The sequence below is a fragment of the Acomys russatus genome, chromosome 3 (assembly GCF_903995435.1).
Source record: "Acomys russatus chromosome 3, mAcoRus1.1, whole genome shotgun sequence".
NCBI classification, from domain to species: Eukaryota; Metazoa; Chordata; class Mammalia; order Rodentia; family Muridae; genus Acomys; species Acomys russatus.
Genome location: NC_067139.1, coordinates 2,077,403 through 2,102,226, shown reverse-complemented (window position 1 = coordinate 2,102,226; position 24,824 = coordinate 2,077,403). Strand labels below are relative to the sequence as shown.

General features: G+C 45.1%; 1 protein-coding gene across 1 annotated transcript in view; it reads right to left on the bottom strand.

Annotated features, from left to right (window-relative positions):
• The window catches only part of Gli3 (GLI family zinc finger 3), a 277,309-nt gene extending 253,221 nt beyond the window's left edge, over positions 1-24,088 (bottom strand). The window contains 2 exon segments of the mRNA XM_051167959.1: positions 10,287-10,451; positions 23,950-24,088. Coding sequence (XP_051023916.1) covers positions 10,287-10,410 — 124 coding nt within the window. The 5' untranslated portion in view covers positions 10,411-10,451; positions 23,950-24,088.
• Between the last annotated feature and the right edge of the window lie 736 nt (positions 24,089-24,824).

Below are 24,824 nucleotides of genomic sequence, written 5' to 3'. Positions count from 1 at the left end.
ATAAGCTACTTTCTTCTCAAAGAGCCTAGGTTATGAACCCTCCGGCTTCATCTTCTTAAGCAATAATACACCTAATGAGGCCTATCCCCCAAAGCCCTCCTACGGAGGAGGCGACTTGTGGAAATGTGGGTTTTGCCATTTTCCCCACCTCAAAGCACTTATTATATAATGTAGAAGCTCCATTTCTACTTAAAATTTTTGACTTCATGAAAACAGTACTAGTTTTTAAATCAATTTTGCTGTATTTTGAAATTCTTTTACTTCACAGATTGTTTAATAATTCTACATGGGTCAAAAAGAAAGCTCTTGAATATAGTATTGGTTTGTACAAATCTCGGCCCTTGAGCTGCTACCCAATGCCCCCATCCAAAATGCTGACTGAGAAAATGGAAAGTTTAACTGCCCCTCACTGGGGGGGGATGGGGACCCCACTGTTGTTTACTCCTCTGCCCTTCCTGTTTGTAATACAGTCTAATTGAGCTTCAGGGATGCTAGTGGACGGTAGTTTATTAGCCCCCTCATCAGGTGATCAATGATTTCATTAATAAGACAGATAACAAAACTGTCATATCATCGGCACTGTTATGAAAGATGACCCTGGCTTCCTGCTCCATTTTCCAAGGTCTAGGGTTCTCTGTGGCAGCTCTGAGTCCATTCAATATTTCCCAACGACAGAGAAAAGTGAAAATCCATTTTGAAACCAATTTCAATTAGGATCCAGAAGCTGTTATCACAGATGTCGCAGAATGGGCCCGTAAGTGGAAATGTCGCCTATCCATTCTGAAATGAAACCTTATCAGGAGCTACAAAGATGGCTGGGGACAGCCTATCTGTAAATTACTTTTCGTCCTGTGTTAACTCAGCCTTAGCTCTGTCACCTGGAATTCTTTCTATCCACTAGTAATAATCTAGTGACTAAGTAGACACAGCACCCCAACAAAGTCGGGCCGGGCTGCCCTCTTAAACATGGGTACGGATGCACACACGCTCAGGCCTGCAGGCCTGCCAAACAATAGCCATGCTTTCACTGGTAGAATTCAAAGTTCCTTGTGGGAAATAAAAGAAGCCCATCTCCACCCATTGCATTCCTAGTGATTTTTCAATCGCAAACTCCAAGGCTCCGTTATTTCATTAATGCAGCACCCAAGTCAGGAGGCTTTTCTCTGGCACCTCTCAGTCTCCTTTTACCAAATTATCCCATGACGGCGGATTTATTCAGTCAAAGACCTCGGACTTTGAGAGGCAACAAAAGAATCAAGAGACTTTCTGGTCCACCTGCCTGGCGAATGATGAGGCAGGAAAAAGTCTCCCCCAGAGAAACCAATCAAACCATTGTGTGGCACAGTCAGACCTTTTCAGCTGTCAAGCGGGAGAGCTGAGAGATGAAAAGAACAGGGCCGGAGCTCCCATTTACAGAACCATGTGGGAATGCTCTCCGAAGATTTCATAATTAGGATGGAACTCAACTTTCTACAGCTGAAGGGGGAAGAGAAGAAAGAAGAGACCAAGAAGAGGGAAAAGTCAAAGAAAGGGTGGGAGAGTGCGGGAGAGGGGGGAAAACTGAGGGTTTAGGGGTAACTTTTTATAAAAATCTCCCTACCTGAGATGAAGTCCTATCTAAAAAAGCAAAGAAGCTTCAGAAATAAAAAGGAGTGCCGGGGGCAGGAAGAGAGAGGGGGAAGAGGTGAGGCCACAGACTGAGCAAAGACTTTGCTATTTCTCTCCTAGGTTGTAGCTGTGTTCAACATTAAGACTCTAATTTCCTCATGCAAATAATTCAAAGTAACAAAAATAACAACGAAATGCTCTTATCAGTATGGCTGTTGGTAGTTTTCAACACAAAATAGAATTTTAAATTGGCCCAAAATACAGCTTGTCTGTGCTCTAAAAAAAAAAAAAGAATCATGTATTCCTGGTTTCTCAGTAGTTTGCAGTAATTTTTGCCCCAAAGACATTGTTTCTCTATGTAATAGCCCTACCTGTCCTGACACTCTCGTTGTAGACCAGGCTGGCCTCAAACTCACAGAGATCTGCCTGTCTCTGCCTCCCAAGTGCTGGGATTAAAGGCATGCGCCACCATGCCCGGCTTCTTGCAGTAATTCTTAACTCGGCTAAAATTATGTGAAAAAATTAACAAGAAGAGGGAGAGACCAAGAGTAAATTTCACTCACAGGCCTAAAAGATAAACTTCATAAAAACATGAAAGAAACACTTTGTAATGCTGCCAGTGACTCCACCAAATGCACTCATTAGGAAGCTGACCTTAAAGTCCAAATATGTCTTCAAATTTAGGAGAGAGGAGACTATTCTGCCTTGAGTGTGGTCGTGGTTAAAGGACCTGGTTTGTGCAAAGTCGTGGAAATGACAGCCACAAAGTGCAGTGTTTTACCACACAAAACACAAGGAGCAAGTGTAAACAGAAGCAGGTGTATTTGGGAGTGCATCTGTGCACATAATGAGATCCTGTGGCACCACCCTGCCTCCTGCAAGCTTCTAGGAAGTGAAGCCGCCCCTGCCAGAGTGCGGGTTCAGAATGATGGGAGGTGGGAGGTGAGAGGCGGGAGGCGGGAAGTGGGAGGGGGGAGGTGGGAGGTGGGAGACAGGAGGCCACTAGCCACCCAGAGGGAGTTGTCTTCCCACAACTGGCCTCCAGCCCCTGAGCTTCCACTGTTTGGTGGTTGTTGCTGACTCTGACCAGTGTGTTTCTGAAATCCGAAATGCCCACACCACTTGATCACAGCAAGCACGGGCAAACTTGGGGCTTCCCAAGAGCAGACACATGCTGTGCTCTTTATTCCACCAAGGTGCCAGAACCCAGCAAGATGGTGTCATCTGCTCTGGATCAACCCAAGCATCTAGAAGTTGCTCTTTTAGAAGAAATCCAATACTAAGATTGAAAAGAGGGGGACTTGTTCTTCATGTAGCATCTCAGTACAAAATTAGATACCATCTGATATGCTCATTGAGTATTTACGAATGAGCATCTCATTCATTAACCCTTGGGCAGCATCAGGACCAACAACTTGAAGTAGCATTCCTTGACCTTGGTTGCCACTATCCCCTGACCTGCCAGTTTAGAACTCAAAGACCACATGTCTGCAATTTATGCAGAAAATATTGGCTGGTTCTCTAAATCTGATTAAAATTTAGCCATTCCTAGATTACTAACAAATGCAACTACATTACTACATTGAGATAAAATTTATCAGTGAATTAAATCCTACCAAATTATACACAGTCAGTTACTACCAGTGGAAGTATCTGCATACCCACTGTGACAGTCACAGGGCACAGAGCCCAAAAACACCCACCATTTTTCCTGCAAGGCTAGAGTTTAAACTCTGGCTTTAAGCTACACATCAAAATTAAATGTCCCATTGCACATGCTCCCTGTCTCTTCTCCGCAGGTCTGGCAGGCCTACAAACTGACTTTCCCAAATTAGTCCTCAGGTGCTGAGGTCTTCTCTGCCACAAACCCTGCACTGGGGCAAGGTGTGGAAGGCAAGGCAAATAAATGACGTGCTATTCTACAAAAGTTGAGTGAAATTTTAAAAAAGGATGCACACATCAAACACAGGATTTTTAGGGCACTGATAGTATTCCATAAGTAATGGTGGATACATGTTATGTATTTACCAAAACCCACTCTTTTATTTTTTGGTAAATATATTACCTTTTCTCCAATCATCCAGGCTGAAACCTCTCAGTTACTTTTGACTGGCCCCTCCCTCGCTCATTCTCCTATAAACCCTAACTCAAGCTACAGGTTTTAGTTAATTCATCATTTCTAAGAGACAATGCATAAGTAAGAAGAGAAAGGGAAGGGACCTTCTGCTCAAGCTTTCAATGAGCCTCAAGGCAATCTAACATGCAAAGTTTATTAAATAAAATGATAATGATAAAGAAATAAAAATATGAAAGGTATTATGCAGTTTCCCAAAAGGATTTAAAGAAACACGTGGAGAAAATGAGGACGTCTATTTCAGAACGGACAGCAAACACACGGTGATATCAGCGAGACTCTCCGTCTGCAGAGAAGGTCCGTGAACAAGGCAAACAGCTCTTGCACTGAGTCAGTGAGCAGATCACAGAGTTGGGCCACTGTCAGATTTAGAAGATACCTACACATTAAGTTAATGGCTCTGAGCTTCGCCCTGTGAGCAGCTATGAGTCACTGAAGATTCCAGAACAGGGACTTCACGGCGAGAACCACAACACTGTTAATCTGGCAGAAGCATGTGCCAAGCATGAGAAGGTCAAAGCGAGGAGCGGAGGCCACCGGAATTGTCACGGCACGGGACAGTGACAATGTCAGGGGCATGTAGTATGCTGGGCTGCAGGGAAATGTGGGTGAACGAGCAGAGGGACACCTAACAGGAGCATGAGCCTACAAGGGGGTCAAAGGGTGATAGTGGGGTTTCAAGCCTGGAGGGCTGCCGGAAAGACAATATGGTTAGCTAATATGGAAATCAGAGGAGCTCAGGGATAAGGGCATTTGGAGCCCAAGACACAGCTGCTGTAAGCTTAGTTATCACCAGTTAGTTAAGCTTTTAAAAAGAAGTTCAAGTACACTAAGTCAAATGTCATCCATACAGCACAAACTACAGTGCAAGTGGCATGACATTGAGAAAGGGACGCCTCACCCCAGAGAGCGATGGAGAGAGACGAGCACACTCTCAGCGCCACTCTCGGTGCCACACACACACAGTCAGCACAATGAGTTTTGCAGAGTTAAGAAATCTGAAAAAAATGTCCTAAGCTACGTCTGCACACATCATTACCTCCCTCCAATCGGGGTTAAAGAGGCTTTCATGTAGAGCTGTTTTCCTTTCTCACTTGTCCTGCTCATCCTTCCTCCTGATGATCAGGCTTGGTTAGACGTGTGATGTGTAAAACGTCTTCAATCTAGCAAGCTTGCTATTACTTTTGCCAAACATTTTCCGTTTCCTGTGAAAACCTGGACAACAGAAGCAGCTCCGAGGATAAAGGCCCTTGCTGCCAGGCCCAATGAAGTGAGTTTAATTGCTGGAGCCAACACAGTATAACTGGAAATTCTCCAGATAAGTCCTTGAAAATAGATGTAACTGTTGCCCCGCTAAAGTACATGAGGAAACCAAGACGGTAGGAGACTAATCACACAGCTAGAACTCACGCCCAGCTGAGCGTCCACATCCAAACCCTGCGTGTGCTCACAGGACGCTATAATATCCCATGCGAAGTGCCTGGCAGTCCCTCCCATCCATCTTACATGCACCAAGAAATGGCACATGGAAAGCAACGAAGGGTACAGAAATCTAAAACTCCAAATCTCAGGTCTACCTGGAGTAAACTACCTTCCTACTTCTAAGTAGAATCAGCACTGAGAAGAGGTGACGTGAATGTATGGCAGAGAACAGGGTCAATGCGAAGCCTTCAACACAAACAGAAGCCTTCTCTATCATCGCCAGAGGAACAACGGACCCCACACACATTAGCATTCTGTACTCCTAGTCACAAATCCAACAGGGGCATCACGTAGATCAATACCTGTACACTGGACAGTTTGAAAGCATAAACTTCAAAAAACATTTAAAGAAAAGACAAAAAAAAAAAAAAAAAAAGGTCAGGAAGAACAAACAAACAAACCAAAAGCAGCAAGAATGCCCTATCAATTAATCTATCAGCTTTGCTTTCCCATCGTATCACCACTGGGTGAATTTAGGCTTGCTATACGCTTATAAAATACCTCAGTGATTACCAAAACTCAAAAACCACAGCCTGGATCATTTATGATAAGTTTGCTACTCTCCTTGTTGGGACAGGGTCTCACTATGTAGCCCTGGCTGGCCTGAAACTCATTATGTAGACCAGGCTAGTCTCTATCTCACAAAGATGTGCCTGCCTCTTCCTCCTGGGTGTTGAAATTAAAGGTGGTACTGTCTCACTTTCCTCCTCCTCCTCCTCTTCCTCTTCTTCATCTTCTTTTGGTTTTCTGAGACAGGGTTTCTCTGTGTAGATTTGGCTGTCCTGGACTCACTCTGTGATCTGCCTGCCTCTGCCTCCCAAGTGCTGAGATTATAAAGGCGCCACCATGCCCAGCCTCTGTCTCGCTTTCTTACAGCAGAGTAGCAGGCTAATACCAAGGAACTATTTAAATAAAAACTCATGAGGCAAAATGAGGCAAAACATTTTAAATTAAGTATTCAAGCCATAGAGGGAAGTTTTACAGGTTCATTAGAAGATGTAAAGCAGAAGAAATGTGCGTTTAAAACTCATTACTTAGAAAACACAACATGTAGCTTAGAAAGTAATGAATCATGCCAAGACAGAGAGCAGTCCAGTGTTTCCCTACAGCTTACCTTATTAACAGACTCTGACAGTCGCAAGTCAGTGTGAGGCCTAATATCTAACTGCATGCTGTATGTACGAAAGCCATCCTGTTAGATATACAGAACAGTCTCCTAAGTCACGATTGCACTTAAGAATTGCATTCAGAGAGCAAAAAGCCATCTCCTGCGTCCTTCCCAGTTCATGACTAGCACTACCTGCTGAAAGCTGCAGTGTGCACACAGGAAACTCTGCGCACAGTGCGGATCTTGTGAAGATCACGGGAGGCTGCCTGTGCATTCTGAAATGCTACAGAAGTCTAATTGGGCTTGCTTTCTTTCCCCCATACCAGATTCAGAGAACAGTTCCTAACTGGTGGTATTTTAAATTTCAATCTCATGTAGCAAATGTTTATTTATCGTGCTATTCAAGGTTTCTGAAGCACACATTTTGGCTGTGTGTGTGTGTGTGTGTTTAAACAAAATGCTAGAAGCAGATAGTCAACTGAGAAAAGCAAGAAAACAGACCTGTGAGGACATGCAGTGGAATGCGCGTGGTTTGGCTGGGGTGTTCTCAATCAAGAACAAATTATACCACATAATGACTGGAAAAGTTAATTAAATCAACTTAACCAGCAACTTCAATAACAAAACGTTCCTGTTTATTTACTTTTAATCAGGAAATGGGCGGAATCGAAAATACACACTCTATATTCACTTGGTTCATACGTCTTGATATCTGAAGTAAATCTTTTAACTGTCTGGTTACAGACTCAACGTCAGAGCAATTGCGAAGAAAGTGTAAGCCCCTGGGAACAGGCACAATCACTGTGCTCCCTATTGTGGCATCACAGTGATTCCAGCTTTTGTGAAGGAGCTCAGGGTAGGTATGTGAGCTGGGAAGAGCTCAGGGCAGGCATGTGAGCTGGGAAGAGCTCAGGGTAGGTATGTGAGCTGGGAAGAGCTCAGTGTAGGCAGGTGTGCTGGGAAGAGCTCAGTGTAGGCATGTGAGCTGGGAAGAGCTCAGGGTAAGAATGTGAGCTGGGAAGAGCTCAGTGTAGGCATGTGAGCTGGGAAGAGCTCAGGGTAAGAATGTGAGCTGGGAAGAGCTCAGGGTAGGTATGTGTGCTGGGAAGAGCTCAGTGTAGGAATGTGAGCTGGGAAGGAGCTCAGTGTAGGTATGTGAGGTAGGAAGAGCTCAGGGTAAGTATGTGAGCTGGGAAGAGCTCAGTGTAGGTATGTGTGCTGGGACGGAGCTCAGGGTAGGTATGTGAGCTGGGAAAAGCTCAGGGTAGGTATGTGAGCTGGGAAGAGCTCAGGGTAGGTATGTGTGCTGGGACGGAGCTCAGGGTAGGTATGTGAGCTGGGAAGAGGTCAGGGTAGGTATGTGAGCACTTCTAAACTATAATGAAAAGGGTAGGTGGGTAGACAGACAGTGGACAGCCAACAACATCAACATCCACCACAGGCCTGCACACACCAAGCACCAAGCTCTGCAAGGCTGCCTGCCAAAAGCTTTAACCCAAGCCACACAGGACTGCAGGCCATACACTGATCTGCCTGACAAGAAGGCAGAACTTGGAGGGAAGGAAGCGTGTGGGCACGGAGGGAGCAAGCAGTACAGAAAAAGCACAATCCCAGCCTTCCACGCCCCGAACAACAGCTCTGATACAACAGAGATCTAAGCTCACTGGTGAACACTGGGAAACTCTAGAGGAAATGATTAGCATTTACATAAACAAAGAAAAACATTCATTTTTCTATTATGTCACCACATAGCCCAAACAGACCTCAAACTCACAATTCTCCTGCCTCAGCCTCCTAAACGCTAAGATTACAATACAAACTTGCTTGGTTTCACTGGCCTTGTTGTTTTGTTTTGTTTGTTGTTTTTCAAATGCATTTGCTTATTTTTTCTGGAATCAATCTGTTGGGTGGAAATCCGGTTTTAAAAACAATACTTAATTTTTCTTTTTCTTTTTGTTTCATTGAGTTTCCTATTGTCCCCAAACAAAAAGCAGTGAATTCCTTAGAGGATCAGGAATTTTGAAAAACTACTCTGGGACGGATCTCATTCAGACATGTGCCCCACAAACGTGACTAGTATTTACATCCATGTGGGACAAGACTTGTGCGAGTTTAGACAGGTTGTGGGCCTCAGGGGCACAGGCTGATGAGATAAAGAAGACAAGAGTGTGAGTGGTTTAACAGGCCAATGATTATGTCAAGTATAGGACTAGCATTAAGACTGTTCTTTCTCTGGCTAGTTTTTGCTCTAGGCCTCCAGGCCACTACTGGGTTCAGGTTAATAATGTTCTAGTCACCCTCAAAATGGTTATGAGGAGAGTCTATGGTCAAAGCCTATGGAAAACCCCTGGAGTATGAGTCTCAATGTGGGAGCATCCACAGAGGCAACAGCATCTTTGCCACGAGAGACCGCTGACAGGCTCTCAGGCAGGACAGCGGCTTCTCACACTCCATGTGGCGCAGCAGCATACTCTATCCACCTGCGCTGTCCCTGCATTGGGAAAGACCCAGATTTCCTGCTGCGCACTCACACTCACATGCCATAAAGATAAACAAAATTGCTGCTTTATGAAGCTTAATGCAGATAAAGTGCTTATTCCCGTAAAATTAGTATTAAAACTACCAAATAGCCAGCCCTTTCCATACTGCTTCTGTTTATAAAGCAAAAAAATTAGCTTAAGTTTAATAAACTCCAGAAAAAAAAAAAAAAGGAACAAGATAGCATGCTTTTGAAGTAGAATATACTTTCTGTAACACTGGATGACAAGAGACAAACATTCAAGCTATTAAATAAACACGAGGCCTGGGCTTAAATGCCACAAATAAAGGGAGCAATGCAGACACATTTTTACACACATACAGGTGAATTCATTATTTTAACTCAGATATAACTATATTGATTCAATGGCCTGCAAGACTGACAGCCAGCTCCTCCCTGTGGCACAGTCCATAACTAAAGGCCTGCAGAGCTGGATCCAGGCTGGGCACACACGGATGGGCCCACAGCAGCGGCCAGACTCCTCAGGAGCACCTGTCCTCAGGGCGGAAGGCTCTCGGCTTATAGTTAGCTCACCCTTCAATTGCACATTTAAAACAACAGCAAGTCAACCTAGTAAAATCTTTCTTGGAACATATAAATTATAAAACCACAGAGAAGGAGACAGAAGCTTGGCTCAGACACCTCAGTGAGCTGGGTCACACAGGACCAGAGCTGGGGGCTGGGCCAGCTCATTCTTCCTAAGGGTACACAGAGAGGCAGAGTGCAGTCCAGAGAGAGCATGGCTGGAGCCTACAGAAAGCCAAGGCACTAATGGCCGACCTTGTGGGAAAGCCTGGGGAGGAAGAGATGTCACCATGACCCTTCAGCCTGGTTTTCCCACTTGGGGAACAGACGCTGGATTCTACAGTCAGTACTCTATGCTTGGACTGAAATGCCTCTCAATATTTTGCTTAAAATTTAAAAAGAATTGGTGGCTCTGTGCTATCTCCGAAATCAATTGAATGAATTGAATTTACAGAACTAACAATGAAGTTCATGGACTTAAAATTTAAAAATCCAGTAGACAACTTTAAATTTGGGGTGGGGGAAACCCTGCCATAAATTGACAACTTCTGTGTTATTTTGACTAGTATAGACTTTCCAGCTGAAATGTAAAGCATTTTTAACTTCTAACCAGGCTAATCAAGATGATATCCAAAATGCCAAAACAGAAATTCCTTTTCATAAATAACCTATCACAAATCACATCTTGATTTATACTCTGAAGAAAACAAGCAGTTTGAGTGCCAAAACAGAGATTCCCAAAGCCTGCCTGCCCTGTACAGCATCCTCTCTGGCCCGTGTGAGCCCCTCACAGAACAATCACTGGTCCAGATGCCTATGCTCAGCTCAGGGGATGCAGAGAGCACAGCACCAACTGTGGCGTGGCCACAGGGAGCTGTGAGACCACTCACCATTCGAAGTGGTGCTGGAGGCCACGGCCTTCTCACTGACGTCTGTTCTTGTGGGACACTTGGCGATGGAATTCTCAGCTTTCTTCCTCTCAGTGGCTGTGGAGCTGTGGGACTGGGCCTCCATAATGTCTTCTCATTACTTCAGCTTGTTTCTCGAAGAAATGCCTACAAAACACCACAGTGCCATCAAATTCCCAAAACGGCAGAAGGAGAAACCTTTGCTCAAAAGCCCTCTATATCTTCTACCTGAGGAAAGACCTAAAGCAAAACCGGAGTGACATTTCTCCAAAGGTTTTTCTAGTGAAACGCTTGGTGGATATAATATTAAGGAGTCACATGTATTTGAGTTTTCATATTCCCTAAGTGATCCCAGCCTTTACTATCTGCAAAGTAAAACAGAGCAGCTCACAATGTAGACATTTCCCCAGTTCCTCCTGAGTATTTGTTATCAAATAATCTAAACCAGTGGTGCTCACTCTCCCTAATGCTGTGACCCTATAATACAGTTCCTCATGCTGCAGTGATCCCAAACCATAAAACTGTTTTTATTGCTACCTCATAACTGTAACTTTGCTACTGTTATAAATTGCAATGTAAATATTTTTTGGAGATTGATGTTTGCCAAAGGGATTGTGACCCACAGATTGGGAAATGTTGGATTCTAAACACTTCAGTTTTCAATTATCCACAGCATAAAACCCAAGTGTCACTCTTCCCTTAAGCCACGTCTGCACAGTCCTCTTCAGGTGGTCACCTTTATAGGAAGGAGCACTAAGAGAACATCTAAGTCAGAAGAAAGCTTGAATTACAATAAACTTATTTTTAATAATTTATTTAATTTTAATTTATGTGCATTGGTGTCAGGGTGTCAGATCGTGGAGTTACAGAAAGTTGTGAGCTGCCATGTGGGTGCTGGGAATTGAACCCAGGTCCTTTGGAAGAGCAGGCAGTACTCTTAACCACTGAGCCGTCTCTGTGGCCCCATAATTAAACCCCTCCCAGAGCTCTCAGTCTGGGGTAACTCAGCCAAGTAGACAGTGATTTCTATTCTTCCACTGAATTGCCATGCACTCCCTCCCCCCCCCCCCCCCCCCCCCGCCTCCTGAGACAGGGTTTCTCTGTGTAGACTTGGCTGTCCTGGACTGGCTTTGTAGACCAAGGCTGGCCTTGAAGTCTCAGAGATCCACCTGCCTCTGCCTCCCCCAGGGCTGGGATTACAGGGGCACACCACTGCCACCACGCCCAGCTTGCAATGCACTACATCCAGGCAACCTGTGTTCTTTAAGTTTTCTGAAAAGGAAAACATTAACTCATTTGGCATAATTTCCTAAGCAAATAAGACAACAGCCCAGCCCTTCATCCCACAACAAAAAGCCAAAAGCGAAGGCTGAGGTCACTTAGAAAACATGGAAACTCAACTACAGGCGAATTCAGTTCCTCTGTGTTTCACGAGCTTCCCTCATGGGACAACAATCCCAATGAATCACTCCTCCGTTTTCACTCTGGTGCATTTTATTTTTACACTCATGTTCTGACCTACAAAGAGGACCAAGACGAAAAGTCCACACAGCCATGTTTTCTTCAAGTCTCCAGATTGCAACACTGATGGTAGGCCCTTCGTCTGTCTAGTCATCTGCTTATTTTTATACACGTAGCAGACGCCACAAGGTTCAATCAAAACAGTGATTAGCGAAATAAAATAAGCAACTGTTTAAGTGGCAAAAGCGAAAACGCCAGAGGATATATGTTTAGTCAGCTTTCACTCGGGTTTGTAAGGGAACTGTACAGTTTGTAACAGACACCACATTCCCCCTTGACCTGGAACACAAGCCATTCGATTATGGCCTGGGTACCAAAGGCTGAAGACACAACACTGGGGCACCAACTCTTCCGCTAACTTCCATCTTCTCCAAGAAAAGCTACTGTCATTCACCCTAAAAAGTCTTGTAGAATAAAAAGGAAAAAAAAAAAAGATGTACTTATCAACTGTAAGACCCACTCTGAATTGAGAAGCATATTTAAATAGCACAATTAAAAACAAGAACAACACAGCAAGGGCTGGACAGCACCACACAGACTACCTAAGGCTGCCCCAGGAGCTGTCCAAAGCAAACGGAGGCAGCCTGTGCTCACTCTCACTTGATATCAACTCTGAAAGAAGCATTTTTCTTCTTGAGAAGAAATCAAATAGCTAAGTCCTTCTTCCTAAAGAAGGAGGGAAAACACTCTTTAGCTCAGAAATAAGGGCATTTAATTTCCAAGAAATCGTAGACCCTCCAAAACCTTTCCATAAGCCTCGATTTTTAAAAACCTCTAAAGATAAAATGTCCAGAGTTGCTTGTGTTTCTAAGGAAAAACACCTCAGAACAGGGGCCTCAGGGGTACCTCCATGGGGAAAGGCACTTGCAAGCCAGACAACCGGAGTTTGATTCCTGGAATCCACCTACACAACAGAGGGAAGAGAACCAACCCCCAAGTCAGCCTCTGACTGCCACAGGCACAGCAATTCTCTCTCTAAACTGACTTCGTGTGTTTATAAGCTGAGGTCATGCTCCACAGCCCTGTCTGGCTTCAACTCCTCAGACTCATCCTCAGTCAGGCCTGCACCACCACACCCTGCTTCGGACATCAATTTCAGCACTCAGGAGGCGGAGGCAGGAGAGTTTCTGTGAGGTCGCAACAGTCTGGTCCACATATAGAGTTCCAGGCTCTCCAGGTCTACAGTTGGCCACACTTTCTCCAGCTAACAAAAGAAAGACTGAGGACACCGTAAGACCAAGTCAACCCAATCCATACCGCTACTCCCACAGTTCCCCTGGGCAGCCACTGGTACAAGCCATCAGTATACACTGCTATGTCCTTGCTAAAGGAGCCAAACCTCCAGCACAGCTCCCAGCACAACGCATCTGTCATGGAGAGCGGCACCTGAGAGCCGGAATCCGAGGAGCACTAATCGCCAAGATCACTTCAGCTTCCCAGTAAGAGGTCTCCATTTACTTTTGTTCTTTGCTACATATATCTATGGGAGAAGATCTCATCAACGTCCTAACTATAGGATGAATGAAGTGTATGCATCCCAGAACACTGAGTTCACAGCCCATACAGACCTATCCCAGCTCCAACTGTAATGATAGAGAACTGCATCTAGAAAAGTCTTTGCTGAGCACCCATCTCCCCAATCCAGACTGGAAGCCTCATGAGGGGCAGTCGCCTATCCTTTCAACAACTAATACGCATGCAAATGTTTATTGGGTGAACAGAAGTTCACATCGGGGCCCCATGACTTCTAAATCTGCTGTGGTCTTGAATTGTAAACATCCTTGAGCTAGCTACACTTTACTAAATGGTTCATCAAAAACTGGTAAATTCTATAGAAAAGCTAAAAATATATTTTTTTTTTAACCAGGAATCCTTACTCAAAGCACCCGACCCTAGACACCTCCAATGCCATAGCCGTCTCCTCCAAACCTGACATACAGTTTTCTTAGCTGAATCTGGGCAACTGCAAAACGGAAGCATAACACACAAAGGAACCAGATTGCATCCCATCAAGAGATGAGGGTCCCAGTGAGAATAAACATGTCACCGAAGTTGCTTAGTAAGGCTGAATTTTATGCAGTTGTTGGGTACCCCTTCAGGCAAGAAACTTCATTTTAACAAAGCACTAACCCTCCCAGACCTCGGCTCAGCAGACAGGCTCAAGCGCCAAGAGGCACCGCCTGAAAGCTACTAATTAATGGTCTTGGAGGGTACTAATTCCTACCCCTGTTTGAAATAGATTTTTTAAAAACTAAGCCTTTGGTAACTTAAAGAATCTCCCCCTTCTTCTATTTTGACAACTTATTTTTGGATCTCATTAATTAGCAACTAATTATTTAAGTGTAGTCAATGCTTGGTGTAGGGCTATAACATGGCAACTTGCCAAGGCACACATCTGCTTCCTGTATGGCACTGTGAATTATATCAGCTTATTTTACTGATAAAAACACAATTTTATCCTTGTCACAAAGAGAAAGCTTTAGTACCACGGATGCCCACACCCCATCTGAACGTTGAAATGATGACTACTTCTCCATTCAGGGTGGCTCTTTCATAGGGCATTAAGGGATTTGGAAACACAGACCAGAGTTGACACCTGCTGGAATGCTAAATTGTGGCAGGCTGGAGCAACACCCTGTATCCTACCTTTAGAGCCTAGAGTTCCTTAAGCAATAAAGCACAGCAATGGGAACATAAGAGTGGAGGAGGGGTTAACTCGCGTCAAATACTTTTGACACATGCCACTCTTTTTCAGCTTTGGATGAAACCAAGACTTTCCTCCTGAGCCGCTGTGCCTGTTTACAATCTAGCCTATCCTCTTCAGCCTTTGACCACTGAAACATTACACAGGCAGGAGCTCTGACAAACCACTTGGCTTTTTCTGATTTTGGTGGGTTTTGTTTGTTTGGTTTTCTTTGTTTTGTTTTTTGAGGTAGGGAAGCAGACATCTAAGTCTGAGTCCTAGCAAAGGGTCCGGCAACCAGCCACATCGCAGGTCTTAAATTTCACAGGTAAAAGAAGAAGAATAAAAGTTCTTTCCTGGAGGCAAAACAACTAAGTCTTTTTTTTCTTTTTTTCCATTCAACTACCCCAAACCTTTGGATATTTCCCAGAGGTCAAAGTCCAGAGCCCAATTAATTTCAGACCCTTTTTAAAATCTACTCCTTCCTCCTCTAGCAATTTGGCTGCAGGTACGTCTTTTCTTTCTAACCTCCCCTAAAAGTGGCTATAAAGCCTTCCTGAAGACACTAGGAACAACACTTGTAGCGTTTGTCCACTCTAAAATGATGGGAATTAAAGGTAACACTTACCAAACCTGAGAATTTTGGAGGTGGGGAGACACTATGTTTCCAAAACACTGTCTCACAAATGCCTCAAGCCCTCTCAAAGAGTAGCACCGGGAAGAGGGGCTGCCTCACACTGACCCACCATCTTCAAAGAGACAGGGCCTTTTACCACGGGGATTCTTTTGAGTAGGCTGTGATTGCTAAGGCCCTTTTAGACTGAAAGCTTTTTTGGGGGCTGGGGAAGTTCTGTTCCAGACACATGAGACTGGAGCAAAGTCTGTCTTTCACACCTTTAGCCACTTTTACCTCTCTGAGTCTTAATTTCTCCTCAGGCGCTGTTCTCCAGTGCTGCTGGCCACGTGGGCTCTGTCACCTGTGCCTTCGCCCATTGTGGCGCCCTGGCTGCACGTCAGAGCCACTGCAGCTTTGGCATCTAGAGCTGCTAGAGAAGGCTGTCAAGCCAGGGAGAGTTAAAGGAGATGCTGCAGGCCAGGCAGATGGCCTGAAAGGCCCCGAGGAGACTGGCCCAGCAGCAGGCTTCACCCCAGTGCTTCGGCAAGCCATACAGGTGTCCCTTATCAATTAGTTGTCCTGCTTTTCAGGAATATTTGCGGGCCCTTGCAAACTCCCTCTACAGCTGGGCCAGCAGAATGCCCAGCAGGCAGTTGGGAGGGGGTTGTTGCATCCACACAGTCTGAACTAGCTGAATTCGAAGAAGTGGTGTGTGTGTGTGTGTGTGTGTGTGTGTGTGTGTGTGTGTGTGTGTGTGTGTTTTGCACTATAACAAAACATTGGGGAATGCTTGAAAAATCTGCAGGAAAATAAATATGTTAATTCACTAAAACCTCTATTAACCTGACCCCCTTCCGAGGCTGCCTTAAATAGATGCAGGCGCTGCGAATGGTCAAGGCAGACACCTGGCCTCACTGTCTCTCAGAAAACCCTCCAAGCAGCTCAACCTTAACCACCACAGAAGCTTCCTGTTACAGTAAAAACTTTTTAAAATCCCAATTCTTAAACCTGCAAAGACCAGCCTCTCCCCTTACAGTTCTCTGCAGTAACACCTCCAACTGTAGGTATTCGGGGTTCCTTAATGATTAGAACCCTAGCATTCCTGTGAAGAAAGCACCAGTGCAGGCTAATGCCAGAGTTTAAAGTGACAATTGAACTGCAGTCTAGGGGTGGGAAGCTGCTGCAGACTGGCACACTGCAAGTACCTAAGTCCTTAACCCAGTTGCTTTTACTGTTGTGTTACTCTAATGCACTGTTGGTTTTTTTCCCTTGAATCCTTTTAAAGATTCAAGACAACTAAGCTGAAGGCTGGATTGATGATAAGCCTATCGGTTTCTCAGATTCGGACACAGGCACTAAAAGCCAGAAAGAAAAGTCATTTCAACGCCAACAGGATGGGCAGCACCGAGAGCAGGCCGAACTTGAGAAACTACCCGGTGTAGTAGTTCAGGAGTCTGCTGCTCCGGGAGAAGGAGGCTTTTACTCACACCTGCCTGTACACTGTTGAGCTGAATGGCCTCCCTCCTATGCTAACGTTTCCAACTTCCACAATGAGGTGGGCTGAGAAGGGATGGGGGGGGCCTTCCGCTCCAGCCATCACTGAAGAGTGATGGTTCTCTCATCCTCTGCTACCAGAGCATCAGCAGCTATTTCGTGCAAGGAGCAACCATGCTCCTTTTAAATAGGAAAAAAATCCTATTTAATATTTATACCTTCCTGGAGCTATTAACTAACCCATTTCCTAAAGAAAATAATTCCTTCAGAGAGAACTTTTTTTCTCCATCATGAAGGACAAAGCTAATGCTGATTTTTAAAAATTCTTGATCAGTTTTGGAAGTGAGAAATAGTCTTGAGGTTCAATGAGCAAAAGACAGAGAATTTAGCCGTCTCGTGTAATCACGCTGGAAAGGAAACATAAGAGGTCGATAATGTGCTTGGGTTTTCTCCTGTTCAAAACCTTTCTGAACCTAAAATCAATTAGTTATGCATAACCTCTGTGACACACCAACAGTTCCCAAGATTTCTAAGCTTCCCGCCCCTTCCTGTCTGCACCCCCTTTCTGCAGAAAAGGAAGCCCCACTTCATAAGTTCACTAATGTTTAACTGCAATACTTCGTAATATACAATTATTTCACCTTTATAGGATTACTTTTCCCAAGGTCAAGAGAGCAGAAAAGCTCATCTGTAAATAAGAACGCTAGAATCTATCCAAGATGCCCTCTGGGAAGCCAAGGGACCTCCAAACCTGCTGTTTATTTTTCCAAACACCCTACCTTACATCTCTGAGGCTTCTGCTTGTAGACAAGCAGCATTCTGATAGACATCCCAAAATGGAACTGCTCTAAGAGAGAAATAACTGCCTGGATTCGGTGGGTTTGGCTCTCATAAATTAGCTACATCTAAACCTTTAAGAAAGTTATACAGTTAACTTCAATCAGTGAAGAGACTATTCAACATGAAAGAAACCGTTGTTATTACACCTGAAATCACAAAATGACACGTTTGGGCCTTTCCTGGTGTTGATGTAAGGGAAAAAAATCACCAGTTATAATCGCGGCTGCCAGGGGTATTTTATAACGAACATTAGAGGGGAGTATGAGGTCTCCACTTAATACTCATTGCCACTTCTGAACCCCTCACAACTCTTACCACACCAGCCTCCTGTGTTTTGGTTGAGCTATGCAGGGGGCACAGCAGATGCCGTGAGAGAAGAAGCAATAACGGGGAGCAAACTGACACCCAGATTTCCTGTGCATTAGCTAGGTCCAGACCTCTCCTCCCAAAGGAAACCACATCTGACTGTCTATATCGGTCTATAGATGATATTGTGTAAACCGCCCTCCCACTACATCCATGTATATCACAAAACCCCGAGTGCTTCACTGAGGTCTGAAAGAATTAAGCATGTTTGCAGAGCAGCAGGGGGAAAAAACCTGCTACTCTCACGAAACTTATATGACTTGACACTTCCTACACTCCTCTATCTTTACAATACAGCTGAAGGAGCCAGACCTTGTACTGCCTAGGAGTAAGAATTGACTTTTTTTGTTGCTGTTATGGTTTGAAACAGGTTTTCATGCTGTAGGCCATGCAGGCTAGAATTGACTAGGAAGCCCAGGCTCACCTGAAACTCCTGACAGTCTTCCTGCGTCAGCCTCCCAAATGTTAAGACTAAAGGCATGAGCTGTCACACTAGGCCAACAACTGACTATTGAGTCACACAAATGAGATGGATATTTAAGCATTGAAATCAGTCACAGATAAGCTAATGATACTCGGCTTGCACTCAAGCAGCACCACCTCTCCCCATTTCATCCTCCTAAGTCTTAAAGCTTTGAGAGTCAACTTTTAAGGACCCGTTCTCAAGCTTTGGGGATTTTTTTCAGACGTAGAGCCTACTTTAAACATTAATTAATTACCCCTGGGCCACTTATTCTCCTGTGGACTCAGTCTTCACTCTACACATACGTCATCCTAGCCGACAGCAACTGCCACGCGCACCCACCCGCGACGAGACTCTGCTGTGGAATTCCACTTGAGCAGCCACAGTTGGCACAGCAGGCCCTACCCTGAACTAGCATGGCCTGAGCCACGTGTCTGGCCAGTGGATTCCAGGTGTCCACACATCTCAAGCATTCTGGCTTCACTACAAAGCTGCTGGATGAGGTTTATCCACGCACTAATAAGTCTTTGGAGTGAATTATCCTTTTAAAAGAATATCACGAAATGTAATCAGTAACAGAGCTTAGCTGCCTCATTCCTTCATTAATAACGCTTGAACTTATCTTTCATCTAATTGGTGAGTTTTCAGGGTTTTTTAAAAAAATTTGACAGTTTATAACATAAAACACTCCTGCTGTCTTGTGAGGTATTTTATTCAATCTTCAAAAAAAAAAAGAAAAAAAACCTTCTTTAAAAATATGCAAATATGTTACATTTTTAAGCTATTTCAACAGGGACTAAGAATGGCATGGTACTTATCTCCTATTACTGAACTAGTTCTAGGACATAAAAATTACACAAGCACACAAATACATTGTGTCAATAGTTACTGCGGCACCACCTTCCCCTCCAGAGCAAAGCAAAGCCCCTCTAACTGTTTCAGGCCTGCAACCCATCCAATTTACTTCAGGTACAATTTAAATGTATAGCGCAGGCTACAACAAAACCGTGGGGGGATGCCAACAGGGTCCTTAAGAAAGTTTTCCTCTAAATCTCTGGAAAGGAGCTTTGAGAGAAAAGCAAGGATTACAGTCAGCTAGCAGGGAGGGAGGGGACTTACCTCAAGCCAGCCAAGCGGAAATCAGAGCAGTAATTCTACAAGCCGACAGAGTACACTTTCAAAGCTGGACTAGTGTGAAGAAGTGCTGGGCAGCATGGCCTGAAGGCAGCACTAATACACTGATGACTAATGGCTGGGCTAGGGCAGACAATGAATTTGGGCTGGAAAAGGAACAGAAACCATGCAGTACTTTGACAAATGGGCTTTCACGATTTCATTCATTGAATAACCTTTAAACACAAAATTGGCTTGGGTTCTCTTGGGAATGATATGACATGTTGCTGGACAATGATGTAAGTATTTTCTTTTTTAATTATGACTTGTACACAAAATGCTAGCACACCATATAAGAGGATATAGCTTATAGATACCACAGACATGGAACTCAATACAATATTGCCTTTCAGGAGAGGACCACAATGTCCCAGTGCCACCTTATTAACTATGTAATGGCTTTTTCATTCAGCTTCTTTAGAAAGCCATAGATTTTCTGAGACATTTTGTCGGGGTGAAATATACACAACCAGAACAAAAAACACTTTCAGGTGAAACACACACACACGCGCGCATGCGCGCGCGCGCGCGCGCACACACACACACACACACACACACACACACAGTTGTAGCTAAGAAATGTGCACAGTATTATTGTGCACTTAGTGTCTCAAATGGAAAAAGTCTACTTTTCAGGGGCTAGGCAGCGAGAAAGTGTGGTAAAACAAAGGAGAAAACACACAAAGTTTGCAAACAAATGAGCTCATAAAAACATTCCGCATGGAGCTTCTTTCCAGCAGCTCTCCTCCGTCTTCCCAACACAATTAGCTTCTCAGCTTAAAAACAATAAATTTGGCAATTTTAAAGGAGAGAATGCAATATGTAAAAAGTCTCTAAATGAACAAGCACCACTTCAGACAGCAGAGCCTTCAGCAGGCTCTAAAAACACAAGAAAAGGATCCTAAGACAGGAAGCTTAGTGAACTCATAAAACTGTTGCTGGAGCCAGGAACACATAGCATATTTAATCTGCAAACTGTGAGAGTCCACAGTGACTTCAGCAAGATCTGAGGCATGCCCTCAAGGTTTGCTGGGATCTGGGATTAGGGGGCTGATAAGAACCTCTACTGCCCATGGACATGTTTTTCTTCTGCAGTTAAACACAAATGCATGGAGACGTCTGACTGCTGCCTGGCATTGCTGCTCAGGCTATATAAAAGCTTTGCAGCTCCTTTTGCTGTCAATATATCAAAGTTTAAAAAAAATCATCAAAGTGTGAAATTTCATTTAAAGTCCTCACCAGTCTACAGCTCTATTTCAGAGGCCCATCAAATAAAAGTAAAGATGAAAAATACACTGAAAAGTATTTAAGAAAAGTTTGCAGCAGCACCCAGCCCTGTTGCTGTTGTTTATTGTCTGCCTATATTTGCTTTGAAAGTAGAACAGATCACTTTCCGTGTAGAAAAATGATAACATGCAGAAAAAAGCAGCTGACTCTCCCGGGCTCTACTGAGAAGACAACCTGAAATCACTATTAGAGAATCTTTTGCTTAATAAATACATACATGTGTTTGTTCTGTAGCCGTTTCAGCATTCTGATTGCCTCTTCATATAAATGTTGGCAACAAATTCCTTGAATCTTCCAAAACCAATCAGACCAACCTCAGACTATGAGTGCCAGAACGAAAACCTCCTTCAAAGAACTCTCCAGCTGGGGATTTACAACAATTGCAGAAGGAAGAAAAGTCTGACTTTTAAGATAATCTACTCTAGTCTAAAAGCATTAACATTCCATTACTAAGGTTTTGGTGAGCATTTCATGACTCACTGACTCAGGTCTTCAAGACTGGTCTTTCTTCGAGCATTACTGTCTCCATATAAGTGAGTGCATACAACAATGATCATTAAAGTGTTTCCTTTCATAAGCTTCCAAACTGTCCTCAGAACCTGGGGAGGGGAATGCAGCAAGCAGGATACCTTACACAGCACCCAGTCCTAAACGGCTAAACCCAGAGGAAGTCTGCACCTCTTACAGCATGCAGGTAATTAAGAAAATTTTGCTGGTTTCAAAACAAAGGAGAGTCCAACTTTCAGGCTTTGGAATCCAATTGTTAAATTATCAATTCTTTCATTAAGTAAATAATTAAATAACTCAGCAGAGCCATTTTTCATCCGTGCTGAATTTTCTCATTTCTGTCTGTTGGTCCTTTGCAAATTAGACATAAAATAAAAACTGTATGCATACCAGAGTTCAATCAAGGAGTACAAGCATGGAAAAAGCGAGGGGAATTGGTAGGCATTTGAGCTAAACCTGCCAGGCTATTAGCAATAAAGCAATCCATATCTTTTAAAGTGTTGCTGCCTGTGTGAAATTTCACCAGACACCTCTCACACTGAACTTATTCATGCATCTTAGACTAGAGGTTCCCAAGGCTGACTTTAAGAATTACATACCCTGAAAGGATCTCCCCTTAGGCGGAGAGTTTCTAATTAAATAGCTTTTAGTGTAAAATAAACTCTCGGCTCTGTATAAATATGCAATTTCAGCTAATTTAAATGTTATTTCATGTTTGTTTTAAGGTCTGACTATAATCTAACTGGCCACAGAGCTTGTGGACCAGACTGTTACAGCCAATATTTCTGAACATAAACAAATTTTGCAGATACTCTGCACAGTTTACATTGTTAAGACCGATCACTACTGCTTTAATATATCTTTTCAACTGAAATTCTGCTCCTGCTTTAGAAAAATGAAGTGATTCTGAGGTTATTTCACTATTTTAAAACATAGCATTTTCCTGCTTCAAAATAATCTTGACACATGTAATTAAGAAACTGTCAGACTATTATTAATTTTTAATTTAAAACCCAAATGAAATAATTACGGGAATCAATCAATAAGGCACCTATTCAAATTACAGAGCAATTACATAAATACTCAAAATTAATACTTTAGGCCAGTTCTTGAAGAATTCGGTCTGTAACTCGTGAAGACATCAAACAGTACAAGCTTGTGACATGAGGAGAATGACGGAAGGGTTTCCCCTTAAACAGACTAAAATGAGATTATTTCAGATGGCCTAGCACAACCCCCTTTCCCCCAGCCATGCCCAATGCTCTCAAGCTGCAACTCTTTTTCTAGAAGTTATTTCCACCAGACACATATTTCAAGAATCTAAAAAAGAAAGAAAAGAAAAGAAAAAAGAAAAAACAGCCTCATCCAAGTTCTGCACAAGATGGTTTAGAAAAAGGGAGCCTAATCAGTTGAATGTTCAGCGGAGTGCATGTGCTGGGCTGTAGAAAGCTGTAATTGAGGAGGAGAACGAGAGGAAAAGAGGTCACGAGGTGTTTTTTGGAACTAATAATATCAGTGGGGCTAATGGCACTGCCCCTGTATTTGCACAGTGGCCGGGCTCTCCATACCTCGGACTAAAGGGTTCTTTTACTTAAGGACGACAGTCCATCATTTCAAACTAAAGTGGCAGCTGGAAAATGTGGAACAGCTGGCATTGAGCTGGGAGAAAATGTTTTACATAAATATATGTACATATAAACTGGCAGAGGGCCATGAGCATTGTACCCAAGGCCAGAATCTATCTCAAAGTCTACAACCAAGTTGGGGGTGGGGTGGGGGGGTTAAATGTGGTGCAGAAAGCAGAAAACTTCCCTAAGTAAGAGAGATAGAGATAGAGAGACAGAGACACAGAGAGAAACAGAGAAAGAGACAGAGAGACACAGAGACAGAGACACAGAGAGAGAGAGAGACAGAGAAACCAAAAAAAGCCTAAGGAATAGCGTGGTACTCAAAAAGGCGCACTGCAGAGCACAGACACAAAGTCCACTGAAGGATACTAAGAAGCAAAGGCCTGGCCGAGTGTGAGGGCATGTGGCCATCTGCTGAAAAGTCGCTTCACCAACTACTCAAGTTTAGAATTAACTCCCCCACATGCTTGAGGCCCGCTGCAACTCCAGAAAGTAAGTGTCCCCAGCAAAGTACAGTGATCCATACTCAACTCTGCTCTGTGCACATTTGGTCTCTTAAGTGATTACTGCAAGGGCCACGGCTACTTTTCTTTCTTTCTCTTTTCTTTCTCCCTTTCTTTTTTTTCCTGCCCTACCTCTGGAACGGAAGACATAAAATTCCGAATCACCCACGACGGTATAACTTTCACTTTTCCTCTCCCATCGCGGAGGCGCGCCCTCCATCCGCTCAACCCGCACCCCCCACCCTCAGAAATGAAGGCGGGACCCAGGAGAGCCCGGCCGCGGCGACCCAGCGCATCCCTAGGCGAGCTGCGGATTGCGGCGGCGCGTGGAGTAGCTGCAGCTCAGGGGTCCCCATGCTCTGCGCAGCACTTGGAAAGGAGTAGGCGCGGGCGTCGCGGCTGCAAACTTGGTCCGCGCGCCTTCGGGCCGGAGGTCTGCAGCCGTTCTCTGCATCGCCGAGTCCAGACACTGAGAGCGCGCGGAAAGGCGCGAGCGCACCGCGTCCACTCGACAGGGCGGGCTGCGGGGGGCCCCCAAAACAAAGAACTTCGGGCGGGACGTACCTGCGGCTGTGGCTGTCAGGTCTCAAATCCACAGACCCGCGCCGGCGGAGCTTAGGGTGACCCGGGCTACCGTGGATGGCCGGGCTGATCGCAGTGTGCGGCCGCGGCGGGCATGGTGTGGCGCGGGCTAGCAGAGGAGCGAGCGGGCGCGGTGGGGAGCGGCGGGCGGGCGGACGAGTGTGCGGGCGCCGGCGGCGCGGCCCGGTCCGCTCCCTCCCGCCGCTGCAGCCCGCGCATCAGTTTCAGGGATCCTGTAATCTGATCCCTCTGAGTCACCGGCCCTGAGTGACAGTTCTGATTTGGTTCAACCGCGGGTGGGAGGAGAAAGAGAAAGAAAGGAGCCCCCGACCGTCAAGGCGACTTTCAGCAACCAGGGCCCGTCCAGGCCGAGCGCCCCGGTTGCAAAAGTTGAGCTCCGCTGCGCGCGGCCCTCGCGCTCCCCTCCGCGCACTCCTGCGCTCCTCCTCTTCCCCGCCCTCCTCCAAGTTTTCACAGATGTGGCCAGACTCTTCTCTCTTTCCCAGCTCCTTCTTCCCCTGCGCGCCCCCACCCCCGCCCGTCCCTCTAATTTCCGCCACTCCGGGGAGCGCTGGGTACGCGCCCAGCAGCGGACGCCGCCGCCGCCGCCGCCGCCGCCGCAGGGGGCGAAGTTGGAAAAAACTTAGGAGGACTGCTCGCCTTACTTTGCTTTCCCGCTCCTTCCAGGCTGCGCCCGGCGGGGTCCCGCTCTGCGCGCGGATCCCAGTGCGCTACGCTGCGGGCCGCACTGAGGCCGCGCGTCGGGCCGGGCAAGGCTGGCGCGGGCAGCCGGGAGCCACGCGCTCCACCGCCTCCGCCCCTCCCGGGTCCTCACACAGACACATCCAGGCCTGCTC